The sequence below is a fragment of the Hipposideros armiger genome, unplaced genomic scaffold, assembly GCF_001890085.2.
Source record: "Hipposideros armiger isolate ML-2016 unplaced genomic scaffold, ASM189008v1 scaffold_362, whole genome shotgun sequence".
In the NCBI taxonomy this organism is placed as follows: domain Eukaryota; kingdom Metazoa; phylum Chordata; class Mammalia; order Chiroptera; family Hipposideridae; genus Hipposideros; species Hipposideros armiger.
Window position 1 is genome coordinate 302,595 of NW_017731712.1, and position 15,806 is coordinate 318,400.

General features: G+C 62.5%; 2 protein-coding genes across 3 annotated transcripts; one reads left to right on the plus strand and one right to left on the minus strand.

Moving 5' to 3' along the window:
- Positions 1-600: 600 nt before the first annotated feature.
- Positions 601-10,781, minus strand: TEPSIN (TEPSIN adaptor related protein complex 4 accessory protein). 2 transcript variants are annotated; one of them, XM_019661918.1, is made up of 13 exons: positions 10,557-10,781; positions 8,747-8,819; positions 8,378-8,469; positions 8,140-8,233; positions 6,203-6,270; positions 5,972-6,050; positions 5,803-5,874; positions 4,825-5,028; positions 3,778-3,952; positions 3,570-3,683; positions 3,396-3,474; positions 3,122-3,256; positions 601-2,175 (listed from the first exon to the last, which is right to left on the minus strand). In XM_019661918.1, exons 1-13 carry the CDS (start codon positions 10,602-10,604, stop codon positions 1,627-1,629), a joined length of 1,782 nt encoding a protein of 593 aa, XP_019517463.1. In that variant the 5' UTR covers positions 10,605-10,781; the 3' UTR covers positions 601-1,626. The 2 variants fall into 2 exon arrangements, with proteins under 2 accessions (XP_019517463.1, XP_019517462.1); XM_019661917.1 differs by lacking the exon at positions 10,557-10,781 and adding an exon at positions 8,978-9,973.
- Positions 10,782-10,886: 105 nt separating this feature from the next.
- NDUFAF8 (NADH:ubiquinone oxidoreductase complex assembly factor 8) lies at positions 10,887-13,258 on the plus strand. Its single transcript, XM_019661919.1, has 3 exons — positions 10,887-11,035; positions 11,160-11,270; positions 12,988-13,258. Exons 1-3 carry the CDS (start codon positions 10,952-10,954, stop codon positions 13,015-13,017), a joined length of 225 nt encoding a protein of 74 aa, XP_019517464.1. The 5' UTR covers positions 10,887-10,951; the 3' UTR covers positions 13,018-13,258.
- The last annotated feature ends 2,548 nt before the right edge of the window (positions 13,259-15,806 follow it).

The following is a 15,806-nucleotide window of genomic DNA, read 5'->3' on the forward strand; positions in this document are numbered from 1 at the left end:
CAAATAAACCCATATCTACTTATGAAATTGAATTTCATAGTTTAAAACTTAGTTAAGAAAATTACAGGACCAGGGGCCGGCCGAGTGGCGTGTTGGTTAGGAGTTGGCTTGGGACGCCAGCTCTGAGCAGCAGGACCCGGGTTCGGATCCCACATGAGGGCCAGTGACACTGCCCTCTACAGCTAAGATGGTGAACAACAGCTCAACCTGGAGCTGGGCTGCCGTGAGTGGCCAGCGACGAGGTAGGCTGCAGCAGGGCTGGCTGGCAGGCAGCAGGCGTGAGCTTTCGTGAGCTGCTGTGAGCAGCCATTCAATTGCCGGCAAGCGACTGCCTCACCCAGGAAGAGCGCAATGATCACACCAACATGGGCCAGTGAACTGACGTCCTCCACAACTAAACAGACAGCAACTTGTCTGTTCCCCTCCCTCAGTCCCCCAATAAAATCTTAAAAAAAAAAAAAATTTACAGGACCAGGTAGTTCCACTGGGGGAAGTGGTTCTTCAAAACATCTGAGGAGCAAGGCCCTGTTCGTACTTTTGGCCAAGTTCTGGAAGTACACCCCTCCTCAGTGGCATTTCTCTCACACACAAAGCACATGGTGCAGCTGAGAAAAGTGTTTATTTAGGAAGTGTCCCAGCTCTCCTGAGAAGGACCCAAGCTTCCCTGTGAGGCCACCCCGTGCAGTCTGCAGGAAGCCGTCATGGCGGAGGGACAGACATGGGTCACATCCCTGCCCTAATGACCCAGGTTGTGGCTGCTTGCACCACACCCCACACCCCACACAGAGAGCGCAATCTGAGCTTAAAACCAAGATCCAAGCAGCGGTTCTAAACCACACAAGCAAGCCTTGTTTCTGAAGGTAAGGCAGGCAGGCAGGAGTTCCCCAAGGGGACCGAGGTCAGCATTCTGGAGGCCCTGCCCCCTGCCTGCCCACTGCCATAGGGATTCAAGGCCACATAGCCAGCCTCTGGTGGGAAGGGGGAAGAACCGAGCGAGTCCTGGGGTCCTCTCTGGGCTGTTGGCTGAGGGCCACAGCCTGGGCTCAGTCTGCAGATGGGCCCTCCCGTCATCCTGCCGTGTCCCCCCCGCCGAGGAGCTGAGTGCCATTCTGTGCTGTGCCTGTGAACTCGGGGCAGGTCCAGGGGCTGTCTGGTCTCTGGGCTCAGTTGTCAGGCCTCCTGTCCTGTCCCGTGCCCTCCAGGTAGGCCATGCCACACCTTCTGCCCACTGAGGGGGTCTGGCGGTGTTTGCAGACTGGACGAGACAGTGCACTCATCTCGTCAGATCGGATGGCAGGAGGCAGGAGACAGCCCAGGACCACCGGCTGCCAGTCGGAAGAGCTCAGCTCCTGTCCTCCCTGCGAGGCCTGCGAGCTGCCTGGGGCGCTGCTCCCCCGGCCACCACCCCCACAGGGAGGGCTGTCCTGTTCTGGCCAGTGCGTGGGCTCGTTCTCATCTCGGGACAGATCGTCCAGGCTGTCTGCCCTGCTGGGCGGCTCCCTGCACCAAGGCTTCGGGTGAGGGGAAGCGGCCGACTGTAGACGCCTGGAGGGCTGTGGGCAGAGGGGACAGCACAGAGTCCCAGGGTTTTGGGAGTCAGGACAGGGAGGCCCCAGGCCCATGCGGTCATGAGTTTAAGAATGAGAAAGCCGACGGCTCCGAGCTAGGAAGGTCTGTGGCTGCCACCCTCTGTGACAATGTCCAGGGGGCCTGGGAAGGCTCCTCTGCAACAGTCCTGGCCCCCACCAGGTGGGGACAGGCCACCAGCTCCATGCCAGCAAACAAGGAGCTGTGGCTGCTGCTGGCCACCGAACTCCACGGGCAGCCATGGAGGCCTGGGCTGAGCTCTGGCCCTCCGTTTGGGGTGTCTGTGCCCAATGGGCTCTGCTCAGATCCAGCCCCCTGCTCTCTAGAACCTGCCAGCCTTGTCTCAGCCTCCTTGGCGTCCCTGGGGCCTAGGAGTGGGGACCCTTCCAGGGGAGGAAGGGGTGTAGGGCCCCTGGGCGAGAACAGGGCTGAACTCAGAGGCTGCAGGAATGCCTGGCCCCCAGCAAAAGGCACGGCGTCGGTCAGCAGGTCAGACGGGCCCACATGGACGGCTGTGGGGCTGGACTCAGCCAGGGGCCGCTGGGCAGGAGGCCGCTGTCGGCAGGAGGCTTCCAAGTGCCTTAGGATCTGGACGGTGGGAGAAAAGGGGAATCCGTGAGGGTCCCCGTGCTCCTCGGGAACCACAGAGGGCACACCCCTCCCCAGAGCCGGGCCGGCTCGGGGGTGGAGCAGGCCATGCACTGTCGTCCCACCAACTGGAGGACCACGTCCGCCTCTCACTGCTGAGATGCCAGGCCATACCATATGTGCCTGCGTCCTGGTCCCCACCTGCTGTCATAACCGTGTTTTCCCTGCCATCAGACCTGCTGCGTGACGCGTCAGCACAGGGACAGGCGGCCCCGCAGAGGGAATGACCGCGCCTTAAACAACCGTTTTTTAGAACCACCACTGTGACACCCCACTCAGGTGTGTGCGTGTATCGCAGCCTCGATGACACTTTGACACTGGCAACTAAGGATATGAATTTTCAGTGAAACAGGAAGACGCCAGGTAATCGAGGGATGCCAACAGGTAATGGAGGTGCGGGGGCTCGGCAGTGGGGAGAGGCCGGCAGCCTGGGGTCCCCAGTGAGAGATCCCGGCAGCCTTGGCACAGTTCAGGCATTCGTGGAAGGGGACGCAAGTGAACTGGACTGTCTCCGCCCTCCAGGAGCTGGGATCAGGGAGCCCAGCAGACCCAGAGCTGTGACCCGGGTGGAGGAGAGCGGGGTGAATCCATCCAGGCAGCCGCAGGGGGCTTCCTGCAGGGGGCTGCACATCAGCCGAGCCACACAGGACAGGAAGCCGCCACAGGGCAGAGCTGCTGGGCAGTAAGGCGGGCGGGCCTGAGGGTGCTCCAGTAGCAGGAAGAGGCCACCGAGCCTGGTGTGCCCCGGGTGGGTGCCAGGTGCAGCCCTGACTGCTGCTCTAAGGGCAGGACCTGTCCCGGAAATAAAGGGCAGGGACAAGAAGGCCGCCTGTGGGAAGGGTGTCCCCGCACTCACGGCTCTGGGCCCTGCCTGGCTGCTGCCCACCTTGGTGGCCTTGTTGGTCACAGGTCCGGGGCTGCCCACACTGAGCTCCTGCAGTCGTGGCCGGGCGAGGAGCAGGATGTGTTCCTGGGAAAGCAGGTCCGTGCACCCCAGGATGGCGATGGCGCCCAGGGCTCTCTGTGGGGTGGATGGGAGGTCAGCAGGGTCACCCCCAGGAGGGAGGCCCATCGGACGGGCTCCCTCCCTCCTCTCAGCCTCACCAGGGCCCCAAGTCCCGGGGATCCCTGTGCCCACTCCCCTCACTGGCCAGCCTCACCATCTGCACGCGCTCGCGGGCCGCCCCCAGGTGTCGGATCAGCAGCTCCAGCACCACCTCACAGTTGAGCAGTCCGCACCTGCGGAGAGGAGCAGCGGGCAGGGGGCAGCCGAAGCCTTCGCTTCAGCGAGCAAAGTGGGGGGAGGGGTGCTGGGAGTTGGGGGGGGGGCTCACGCTTTGACAAAGTGCTGTGCCTCCTCTTGGTTCAGGAAGGCGTGTGGTCCCTGTGTCACCATCTGGACCAGGCTCAGCTCCTGCTGGCAGACGCTCAGGGTCATGGCTTCGACCCTGTCGGGGGCACAGGGGTTCAGGGTGAGGGGGTGGGCGAGGCCCTTCCAGATCATGCCTCCCGCTGGGGTGGGACCCTGAGGCGCTCGCTCACCTCTCGGCCAGGTCGCTGGGCGCCTGGCTGGCCCCTGAGGGGCTGCCGCTGCCCGACCGACTGCCCGAGTCCGAGGCTTTGCTCCGGCCATTCTCCTGGGAAGAGCTCTGAGAGCCTGGGCTGCCGTCCTGCTCGTCCCAGCCCCCACCGGCCTGCCCCGGCTGGTGTCTCATGGCTGGAAGAAATGGTGAGACCCTGGGGCCTCAGACTGGCCTCATGCCCACCTCCCCGGGTCCCCTGGACAGGAAGGGAGGGTGGGGGCTGGGTCCCGAGATGTGGACAGAAACACGAGGATGAGGAGGCCAGAGCAGAGCGGGGTGCACCCTCACATAGGTCAGAGTAGAGACGGTGGCATGGACATGCCTGGCCGGGGACCCAGGTCAGGGACACGCAGCCACCCTGGGCACCAGAGGCCGTGCGGGTCAGCGGCCTGGGCAGGGGCACAGAGCCGGCACAGCAGCTCACAGGGCCCAAAGAGACCCTTGGTCACTCATGGTGACACCCGCCCCCTCTTCCTTCCTCACAGCACGTTGGTCTTTAACAGACCAGTGTCTCTGACCGCCAGCCTCCCCACCAGCACACACACCATGGAGGCCAGCCTGGACGGGCATAGAGCCAACTGAACGTGCTGGGTGAGTGGGCAGGAGCTGGGCTGGGGTGCCGGACCCCACGTCTGAGGAGCTGGGACCCTCAGGGAGCTGCCACCCCTCAGAGCCATTGCACTCAGAGCAGCTGGCAGAGGTGCCGGGCAGTGTGCGAACACTGGGCAAAGAGCAAGTCCCTATGGTCTGCATGACGCCACCGCGGAAGCCACAGGAACACGCACAGCACTGGTGGCTACCTCTCGTGGCCAATCAGTAACTGACAGCATGGCAGCTGGGGCTCGAACCCCCAACGGGTACTACCGCCTTCCTCAGCCCTGAGCCGGACCTGGGCTCTTGCTGGTCAGAGGTCTGGTCATCTGTCCCACCCCTGGCCCCAGCAGGTGACAAGGAGGAGCCCAACTGCCCATTCGGGGCCTGGGAAGGGAGGACTCTCGCCTGATACCTCTGGCTCCCGGGATGGCCGCAGGAAGCAGGTTCCCAGGAGTGGGGTTGCCTTGGCTGGCTGCAGGCGGCACGGCAGCCTGGTAGGCATCACCCCGCGGCAGGGGCCCCTGGGTGCCAGGGCTCCCAGGCCCAGGGCGCACGGCGTTGGCCACCACTTCTGCAGCCTTCTGGATGGTGGAGAGGAGGGCTTCGCCCGCAAAGCCTGCACCAGAGGGGCAAGGACACGGCACCAGCCCCTCAGTCCTGTCCCCCGTGTTCTCCCAGGACAAGGCACCCACGGCTGCTCCCTGCTCGGGGCTCAGGAGTCTGGGCAGAGGCCACGTGGTGGGAACCTGGGCCCTGCCGGAACCTTCCCAGGAATTCCACTCGAGTGTATTCACAGGCCTGATGGAGCTGGGGGCCGAGCTGCGCCCACCTCAGAGCAACGGGCCTCCTAAGGCTGGTCCAGGGAACCCAATCTCCACGCCATCCAGGGACTGCTCCCGACCAGTGCCAGGGGCAGGGGCTGTCTGTGAGCCCGAGCAAGAACAGGCCAGACCTCGGAAGCAGACCCACTTTAGGACATAGTGCTTCCGACGTGCCGGGAGGCGGGGGACCAGAGCTGTGAGCAGTAGGTTAGCACAGCAGCTGGACTTGGCTTGGAGCCCACGCGAGCCTCCCGGCAGACCAGGCTGGTGGTGTCCACGTGTCACACCTGCTGCTTGGTTCCACATCGCCTCTGTCACAGGCAGCCCCACCCTCTGCCCTTGCCCCCTCAAAGGAGCTAGGGGCTGGGGGCCCGAGCTCAGCACTGAGCCTTCACCTGTGGGTTAGGCACACCCGGCTGTACCTGCCCTGCCTTCCCGCAGAGCTGAGCAAGAAGGTGGCAGGAGTCACCAGAGGTGCCAGGCTCTGGCCCCGCCCTCCATGCCCCTGGGCAGGGAAAGCAGCTGGCCCCAGCCCCACCCCCCACACCCGAGCGCCCATGCTCACCCACCTGTGTGGCCTGGATCCCTGCTGTAGCCGAAGCCCTGGAGGGCGCCCTGGGGCCTGGACTGGGAGCCCATGCCTGTGGGAGGGTCCACATCAGCCAGGCATGGTGGGGGAGACCCCGAGCCCCCAGAGTACAAACCCCGGGACAAGGCTGCACACAGTCAGCTGCTTACCTACTGGAGGCAAGACCCTGGGAGGCTGGGAGGGAGGCGGAGGGGACAAGGTGTCCGAGAACAAGGTGCTCCCCAAGTCCTAGACAGGAGGCGGAGGGCACTCAGCGTGGCCGCACGTCTGCCGTGTGCCCCCCTCACCCTGCCGCTTCCCGCGACGGCCACACACAGGGCTCTGGTCCCACAGTAGGAGTGCAGCTGGGGTCCCGGGGGTGACCTGGGTCCTGGGCTCACCTGGGCAGCCGCCCGCACCTTCTGGTACAAGCTGATCCCATGGAGAGGATCCGGGGGTCCAGTGAAAACTGCAGGGCAGAGGCAGGGAGGGGCAGCATTACGGCCCTCCCTGCAGGGCAGAGGGCTTCGTCATCCCAGCCCCTCCCAGCTCAGCCCTCCCTGTATCCGCATCAGGGTGCGCTTTCTGAAACAGAGGTCTGACCTCAAATCTCATGGGACATCACTTCCAGGCCCCCAAGCCTGGGGGAGCCCCACTACCCAGAGCACCTCTGCTCCTTGGACAAAGTCCAGAGTGTCCCAGACCCCTTCCTTCAGGACTCACTGCCCCATGCGGCTTCTCAGACATGCACCATCGTCCCCAGAGCTGTGGCGGCCAGGCCACCGCAGCCCCGCAGCCCCCTGTGCCCACAGCGCCGAGGCCTGAGATCCAACTTCCAGAACATCACCTCTCTCTCCTCACACCACTGCCTCTCACCTGCGTTCCTGCATCGGCCACCTAACTGCCTCCCCTCAACCCACTCTCCACCCAGAGGTGACACGAATGGGGTCTTGTCCAATTCACACCCCTTTAGAGGTTTCCAGGGACCTGAGGATAAAACCTGAGTTCCTTATTACGGCCTTAAAGGCTCCCTCGGCCCCGCCCCAGCCTCGGGCGTATCAGGCTCCCAGCTCAGAAAGCTTCAGCTGTGGCAAACCAGGGGCCTCGGGGCCTTTGCACACGCTGGAGGCCCCCATCACTGAGGGTGCCTCACTCCACCTCATCCTCTCAGGCTCAGCCTGAGCCCGAGATCAGGTAACTTCCTTGTTTCCTCATTACAAACACGCTTCACTTCCCAGCATTTGCTGCCAGCCCCGCGGTGTGCAGATAGCGGCCCATGCCCAGCCAGGGCTGGCCACCAGATGCCAAAGCAGCAAGCGGACAAATGGACAGTGAGCAGCTCCTGCTGTTCCAGCCACAGCTCCCACATTTCCCACAGGGCCCAAGACTCGAGCTGCTGGGGACCCACTGGTGGGGCCCAGACGCTCGGCCCCTCCTGTGAGCACAGCCATCCTTAGCCTTGACCCCAACAGCTCCAAAAGCCCCACGCAAACCTCTCTGGGCACCGTCACCCCAGGGGCCATGCTCAGAGCTCATGGGCACAGATGATAACTGGACAGATTTTGGTGCCAACAAAGAACCATAGTCAGCTGCAGGATCCGACGAGGGTGTGGTGGTCAACAGCGGCCCCCCCGCTCCCTGGTGCTGCCCTCGTGGGGACGGCTCAGGTGAGGGTGGTTCTGGCCCAAGGGCCTGGCCCTTCCAAAGATTTGTTCAGGGTGCATGATAGGTTCCGAGGGTGGAGCACCCCCAGGCTGACCCAGGCCGGGATACCCGCCCCACCAACAGGTGGATCTCCAGCCATGTGCCCACAAGTCCTTGTTAGTGAGCCAGCACGACAGTCCTGGCCTTGGGGGGCGAGAGACGGGGCTCCACCCAGACACACCTGGGGCCTGGAACCTGACAGGCCCCTCCCGACAGGCCTACCATGACCCTTCCCTTCTGAGAACGGAAGGCTTCCTAGTGCGCCCTCTGTCGTGGGCCCTGAGGAGCAGCCCCGGGGGAGAGAGCCCCTGGCAGGGGAGAGGGGTGTCGACGCTCGCCGAGCACCACGAGCACCACCGTGCACAGGCACTGGAACAGACGGGCAAGCCCAGGTAATCACGCGCCCGCACAGTGAGCACAGCAGCAGACAGGGGACGGCCCTGGAGGCGCAGGGACAGCGCAGGGCGGGGTTGAGCTGGCTGGAGGGGACGAGGGCCCGCCAGCGGGGAGGGAGGCAGACGCTGGCGGTGCGGGGCGGAGCAGCGGTGAGGCGGCCGGCTACGGGGTTCTGGCTGAAGCCTGCCCTGGCGCCCTTTTCCCCGCGGCCCTCCCTTGGGGCTGTGCGGCCCCGTACCTGCCGCTTCCTGGATGAAGGCGGAATTGCGCTTGAGGATGAGCAGGAAGGACGAGGAGCCGTGAACACACAGATGGAGCAGGATCTTCAGCACCTGCGGGGACAGCCACGTGAGGCCGAGCTGGGCCCAGGGGCGCCGCCGCGGCACAGAGCCCGATCACGCCCTCCCGCCTCACCGCCGACGGGCAGCAGCTCTGACCTGGCCCCAAGGGTCCGCAGGGCCCACTCGCAGCCTCACCTTGAGCTTCACGCGGCCAGAGCCGCTGTGCAGACGGTTCAGGAGGTACTCCAGGAGGCACTGGCTGCTGCCCAGGGACTCGTGGGAGATTTCTGGGAGGTGTTCGGTTAGGGAAGACGCGCGCTGACCCCAGGCCTTGCTGCCATAGGACTTCTCAGTGGCCCTCCCTGCAGGCGCCCATCCCAGGCTTCTGCAGCGTCCTGGGCGCTGTCATCAGCAATGTGGCTTTCAGACCCCGCCCACCGCTGGTTACTATGGTAACAAAGTTACTGTGGTTACAAAGGGGCCATGGGACCCCCTCAGGATAGGAGAACCCCAGGGACCCTGTGCGCTGCTCTGAGCCCCTACATGTGGACACAGGAAGGATACTGGCGATCTCCTCAAACAGGTAGCCCGGGCACGGGACATCATCATCCGACGTTCCCTTTAGGAGAACCGGGAGCTGAAACGCAGCGAGAGCCCCACCGTGAGTGACACCTGTACACAGGGGCGGGCCCACAGCCACCCAAGGGGCCGGCCATTCCTGAAGGGCTGTCGGAGTCCTAGCTCTTGGGGCTCCGGGGGCGTGGGTTTCCACGTATGTCACTGTCGGCAGGCCACCTGGTAAGGGACCCCGGAGAGGACAGCAATGGTCCCACAGCCACAAGGAACCGGCTCCTTCTGGATGGTCGTGGTAACGGGCCACTCTGCTTGGCTCAGGATGTGTGACATGGCCCCCAGGCCTCTATGCTTACAGACGAGCAAGACAACTTAAAGGCACCTTTCATATATCTACTCATCAAGCGGCAAAAACAAAAAGCTCCAGGTGAGCCCCTTTCCCACGCAGGGGGCTGGGAAAGGTCCATCTTTCTAGAGCGCAGATCGGCAAATGTGACATGACCACCAGGCCTGACCCACCCACAGTTCCACTTCCGGGAACACACCCCACAGAAATAACCCACAAGGAGAAGCGGCTATGTCACGTGTCTTACGTTTATTTGTTAGCACAACACAGTCACGTTACACGCTGACTCGTTAGCACGAAGGCACACTGTCTACAAGGATGAAAACCTGAAACACCCATTGCCGCATCGTCCAGCACCTGGGGAGCGTGAGCCCGGAGTGAGACAGGACACAGGACCTCAGGGATGGCTCAGAATGCAGGCTCTGTTAGGTGCTGGCCACGGATCACAGTTTGAATGGCAGCTGTCTAGTGTCACAACAACACGCGCCTGAATGTCACGCGAGGCTGCGCGCGCACACCACTTACACCATCTGTCCACCGAGGCCCACGCTGGAGCTGGCGAGGTCTGTAAACCAGAGCTCTCAGCGTAGAACAAGCCTGTGTGCTGAGCGCTGATGGTGCTTCTAGCCGCATGAGGATGACCCCGGCCCCCCTAAAACGCCTGCCTGAGAAAGCTCCACACGCCAAGAGAATCTCCTGTTCACCCTGGCCGACACCGGGCGCCAGGCCCCGACCTCCCTGTCCTGGAGCATTTACTGGAAAGGGCTTACAACTATGAACACAGACCTCCTACAACCCAGGAGCGTCCGCAAGCACCTGAACCACCGTGAAGGCAGGGTGTCTCCCAGTCCCCGGGGGGGCGACAGGATCCGGGCTTACCGACCGGCTAGCTGGCAGACACAGCACCCACACTGCGCAACCCCTCAAAAATTTTCACGAGAGCCCCACTCTCCCCCCATTCTCCCTTTAAAACGCCCAGTCCTCTGGAACAAATGGAAACGGAGCTCAGGCCGGTGCTCTACGGACAGAGTCACTGTTTTCTCCTGCTTCCCAGACTAGCGTCCCGCCGTGCTTTTCCTGAACACGGCTCACCGTGTGTCTTCTTCTGTAAAGCCGCTTTAGGCTGGGGAAGAAAACAGAAACTCGCGTCCCACAGCTCTCGTCCTGTTAGCCTGACTGTCCCTAGTGGACCTGACGCAGGGCTGGCCTGACCTGCCCACGCCACGTACACGGGGTGGAGTCCCCGAGCCTTGGGAGGAGGTGATGGGGGAACGCGGCTGGAGGGGCCGGGAGGGTCGGAGTGGAGAGGCGGGGGTCAGAGGGAAACGGAGGGGACGCCGAACCCAGGAGGAGCCGGAGCGCGGTGACCCGGACGGGGCCAGGGAGGAAGACAGCTCTGGCCCAGGGCAAACCAGAGGAGGCGACACGCAGCAGCGCCAGGCGGCCCCCACTCACCCGCTGCAGGAAACTCAGGCGGTCCCGCAGCTGCGGCGTAGCCGCCATGATGCCGGTCACCTTCCGGCCCCGCCCCACTTCCGTCCGGCCCCGGGCTCCTCCAATCACCGCGTGGGTCTGGTCCAGCTCACCAATCGCTCACATGGGCGGGCCCTGAGGGCTACGGTAAACAATTTGAGTCTGAACCAATCCGAAGACCGAGATCAAGGACAGACAAGCCTGCAAGCCAATTGTAAGGCTCTGAGGGACCACACGCGCGGTTCCTGACAGAAGCCTGACCAATTAGAAAGCGCAGGGAAGGTTATGGACGGAAGCGCCGACCTATCAAGCTGTTGGGCGCCGGAAGAGGACGGACCTAAGATGGCGGCGCCCACGGATGCCAGGAAGAGCCGCTCATGTCGGGGAACGGAGTGGTGTGGAGCCGAGTGCGAAACCGCCTCCGCGCCTTCCCCGAGCGCCTGGCGGCCTGTGGGCCCGAGGTAAGGAGCCGTCAGGCGGGGTAATGCCTGCGGGGCAGGAAGGATCGCGGGGGCGGGCAGCGGGGCGCTGACTGCGGACGGGCGCAAGGGCCGCCGCGACCCTCGCCCCCCTTCCCTCCCCCAGGCAGCGGCCTACGGCAGGTGCGTGCAGGCGTCCACGGCCCCGGGCGGTCGCCTGACGAAGGATCTTTGCGCGCAGGAGTTCGAGGCCCTGCGGAGCTGCTTCGCCGCCGCGGTAGGTGGACGTCTCCCCCTTCTCAGCCCCGCCTCGGGGGAGGGACCCGCTGGCCTTCCTCCCCGTCTGCGTTTGGTGTTGGGTGCCCGCGGGTGCTTCAGACTCTGCACGCCGACCACCAGCTGGCGCCGCGCGACCCCCGCCGCCACGGAGCTTGTGCATGTCAATGAGGGGGAACACCGGCCTCACCATGAGGATGGTGACGGGGCGATGGTGTGTGTGAAACGCGTTGTAACTCCCCGTGGTGCTGTCGCCTGGGGGGAAGGCCCAGATCAGCCTCAACCCAGGACTCCCAGCCGAGTCCCACACCCGCTCCCTTAGCGTCATCGGTGTTCGCCACCCCGCGTGTGTGCTGTGTGCGCGGTTTCAACCGCTGATCCACCCAGCACGTACCAAGGGGCTGCCGGACGCCCCAACTTCCCCCGCGCGACAAGCCCATTTTGCAGAGGGCGAAAGGTGAGCCCACAGGTCGTGGTATCCTGCGATTGTCCTTATAACCACGGTTAGGACAGGCTGAGAAGCCCTCCAGCCAGCCGCGCTGGCCGGTTGTCACTGGTGTGGAAGTGGACTGTGCTGGGAACAGGCTGGGCCTGCTGCTGCTGGACTCGTCATCCCAGCAGGGCCCTTCTGTTCCTGAGCCAGGGCGTTTTCTGATCCCTGTCTGACCAAATGCTACGCCAGGGAGTCTCCTGGAAATCGGCAAGCGCTGTAGGCAAGTGAAGACTGGGTTGTGTGTACACGTTTTCATAAAGGACGTGTAGGATTAGGGTCAGAGGACACACAGACGTGACTGGAGGTGGGAGAAGCTCCCTGGGGGACCGCGATGGGCATCCCACAGCCCAAGGAGGGGCTGCCTCCCAGGAGGCTTTAATGTGCCCGACTCGGTGGGTCTGATGGCAGAGGGTGGCTCGGCAGCATTTCTGCTGCTCCAGGACCCTAAGCAGAATGGCTGAGAGCACACGATGTCTGCCTTCCCAGCTCAGGGAGACAGTTCACATGTGCATTTCCCAGTGGGCTCAGGCAACTCCTTGCACCTTCCTTTCGGTGGTTATGGCTGGGGCATGCTGGCCTCGTCCTGCCCCCGCCAGTCAGCCCGTGTCCCCAGCCTCAGATCCATGCAGCTGTTCATCCGAGGTTGCACTTGTCCCGTGGACGTGCTCCTGCCCCTTGGCAGCTTCCCTGCTTTGCAGCCCTCTCCAGGGAACAAGACAGACCTCACTGTGGCTGCAGGTTGGGAGACAAAGGTCAGACACTTGTAGCTACACAGGTCTTTCTCTTCCACCTGTTGTGGTCAATCAGGAGGGATCTGTTACAGGTACCTGGTCATCTGTGACTTACCTCACACTCCTTTGCCTCCATCATATGAATACGTCCCTGCAGGGCATGCCCTGCCCTCTGGAGCCCCAGTCTCACATGCCCTAAGGCTGCCTGGGAAAAGCAGGGATGGACTCCAGCCCCGCCCTGTGATCCCTGTTCCTGGGCGGGCGTGTCAGCATCTCTGACCTCAGCATTTCCTCCAGGAGAAGGTCCCTGCATGATGCCTGGCGCAGGGGCCTGGCTTTGAGGTCGGGGGCCCTGTGCTGTGACCAGCGAGCGCACAGCCAGGCTTTGTGTAAGGTGTTTGCTGGAAGATGGCGTCGGGCATGGTGGTTCTGTTATTTTGGAGCCACATCTAACTTGGAGAGAACCCGTTCAAACAAAACACTTTATTTTCCAGGCCAAGACGACCGTGAAGGGAGGCTGTTAGGAGGGACCAGTGCTGCAGTTCACGGCCATGTGCTGCCCCAGGGCGCAGAGACAGGCACCTGGTCTTGATGGCTTCAAGGGAGCAACATCTTGAAACACTGAAAGCTCTTAGGGCTAAAAGGACTTGACCGCGTCAGGGCGAGCTATGGGCAGAGGGGCAGTGGTCCCCATCAGTGTATACACGGGGGTTTGGGTTAGAATGAGATGGCAATGAACCACCAATAAAGACCATGCAGGTCACACACAGTCTCTGCTCTGTACATGGGGTGGGCCGTGGGACACAGCTTCAGGATTCTAAGTTCTCACCAAAAACACGTCATCTGAATCTCATGAATCCTAGATGTAACTGCCAGTTTCAAGGACATACCAAAGGTAAAAGAAGTGACAGCCCGGGGAAGAGACTACTGTAGGGAACCCGATACAGACAGCTGTTCTGGAGTCGGAGGAACAGAAGGGGAGCTCTTCTGTAGAGGGCAGTGAAGATGGCATGAGCCGATGCGCTTCAGGAACCCAGTGGCTTGGAGACTTGCGGGGCTGAAGCCCCCGACCTCTACCCCCACACCCGTCATCCTGAAAGTGACATGCGCAGCAAGACCAGGCAGGACCCCCAGTGTCCCCAGCCCGACGACCCCAGATTCCCGCTGGGAGCATCCCAGGGGCCTACAGGACACACTGTCCTTGGACTCCACCCACCCCAGGTCCCAGAGCCCCATGGGCCCCAGCACTGAGGTCTGCACTTCTGTTTGCTCTTAAATGCTACAGATTTCATCCGGCTTCCCCCCCCCCCCAAGTGGTGAGCCTCCATGTCCCTGAGACCGGCTCTCCAGGTGGCTTTGGAGGGGCGGCAAGTGCTGATGGGCTGGGGGCAGTCACTTCACAGTAACCACTGGAATTCAGGACCAGAAACTGACAGGACCCCCCATGCCTGCTGGGGTGAGAGGAGACAGCCTGAGGACCAGCAGAGGGCGAGTGGCGAAGAAACGGCCTCCCGACCTCCCAACTCCTGTTTGCCACCTGCCCAGACCTTGCAGCCCAGGCCCGGGCGGGTGCATCCAGCCCGAAGGAGGGCCTCCCCCCGCCCCTCTCTCCACTCTGACCTTTGACAGGTTCTGCGTCGCGGCAGGCACACCCGCTCCAGGTCCCTCCCGGCACTGCCCTGTTAAACCCCCATCCACAGTGACAGATGAAGCCATCACCCTACATCTCACACCCAGGACCAATGTGGGCTTGCTCCGCTGACCAGCCAGGCTGCACCCCCAAACACCAACCTCAGCTGTCAGGGCCTCTGGGGGCCCCTAGGCCTCTGTCCTGCTCCTCTCTGGCCTCCCCAAACTCGCTTCATCTTTAAAACTACTTATTAAGGGGCTGCCACAGGTGAGTCAGGATGTAGCAAAAATGGTTTCCTGTGTGGTCTGAACCACCCTGTCTCAGCCCTCAGGAGGGGCACCTCAAGTTCATCAAGGGCTCAGCTCCACAGGCTTCTGTCCTCCCCGCCTGGTCTGGAGCCCTTGCAGACAGGGTCCTGTCCAAGTCACCAGGGCTGTGGCTGCTGACGGTCACCCACTGGTGGCCAGCTGGTCGCACCTACAAGCAATGGGACTCAGAGGGAGAAAGCAAAGCACTGTCCAGCCCCTCCCAGCTCCCAGAGGTCCTAGCACCTGTGACCCTGGATGGGGACGATCTCTTGTTCCTGTGCTGAGGGACTGTAGCTGGGGAGGGGAGCCAAGCTGAGAACCAGGAAGAGAACAAGAATGCTGATTGGGGGGACTGAGCATCGGATGTGGGGACCCGGCAATGGGAGTGGGCGATAGCAGCGTCGCCCTACTTTAAGGACAGAGTTATCTGGGCAGAAACAGCAGGGGGGGCGGGTAACCTTGGAAGAGGACATGGAACCTAGGTCAAGGTAAGGTCTCAGGTAGGATGTCCGGTAAATAGGGCCGGACACAGTCCACTCCCGCTCTGCACAGATGGGATCTCCCTGGAGACACGCACAGAGGCGCTCTACCTCCAAGCACATTCAGGAGGGATCAGCTCAGCCTCCAGAAAATTCCACTCCTTTTAGTTCTCATTTCTAGACCTCAGGCTGCCCAGTGCACAGACGTTACAATAAAAAGTAAAAACAATTTCAAAAGGCACAGGGGCAGAGCACGATCCGATGCAGAAGGGGAGCCAGGCGCACACGCAGAACAAAGTGGCAGAGGCCCTGGACTCACGAAGGACAGCCTGCCAACCCTGCCAGGCTTGCCCGCCGACCGACTCCCGACCCGGGGCCACTGTGGGCTTTTGTACTCCCTGGAAACAACACAGAACAAAACACCACAAAAACCCTCCCGGCAGGTGAGGACGGCCGAGCCCAGACAACCATGGCCAGCTGCGCCCAGAACACGTCGCTGCCGTTTGTACGACGTCCCCTCCCACGTCCCAGTCAGAGTGCATTTGGGCCACAGGCCTGGCACTGAGGGCAAGGACCTCTGGGCAGCAGCAGCTCTGCATGCAGACAGGGTCTCTCCAGGGCTGCAACGCATCCGGGTGCCATGTCATTGTGAGGCGTAGTTACCGGTCCCCTTTCACACTCCCGGTCACGGCTTCTTGTTTGTTGTATGGAGTCCTACACTGTCTTTCTTCAGGTAGCTCACCTCACTAACTTTTATTTCTAAAAACCCACACAGTAATTTGGGGAACCATAGTGGGCAGCAGAGTGTGATGAGTGTGGGGGCACTCGGGCAGCTCTGACACGCAGGGACGGGTTCGCCATCCCGCCCCGGGGCCCTTAGACAGGAAACAGTAGGG

Excerpts from the sequence above, each read along its gene's own strand:
- TEPSIN (XM_019661917.1), bottom strand. The coding sequence starts at position 9,088 with ATGTCACACATCCTGAGCCAAGCAGAGTGGCCCGTTACCACGACCATC. Across the intron at positions 3,257-3,395 it reads CCCGCGAGCGCGTGCAGATG|AGAGCCCTGGGCGCCATCGC; the intron begins GTGAGGCTGGCC and ends TCCACCCCACAG. Across the intron at positions 2,176-3,121 it reads TGACCAACAAGGCCACCAAG|ATCCTAAGGCACTTGGAAGC; the intron begins GTGGGCAGCAGC and ends CCCACCGTCCAG.
- NDUFAF8 (XM_019661919.1), top strand. The coding sequence starts at position 10,952 with ATGTCGGGGAACGGAGTGGTGTGGAGCCGAGTGCGAAACCGCCTCCGC. Across the intron at positions 11,036-11,159 it reads TGGCGGCCTGTGGGCCCGAG|GCAGCGGCCTACGGCAGGTG; the intron begins GTAAGGAGCCGT and ends TCCCTCCCCCAG. Across the intron at positions 11,271-12,987 it reads GGAGCTGCTTCGCCGCCGCG|GCCAAGACGACCGTGAAGGG; the intron begins GTAGGTGGACGT and ends TTTATTTTCCAG.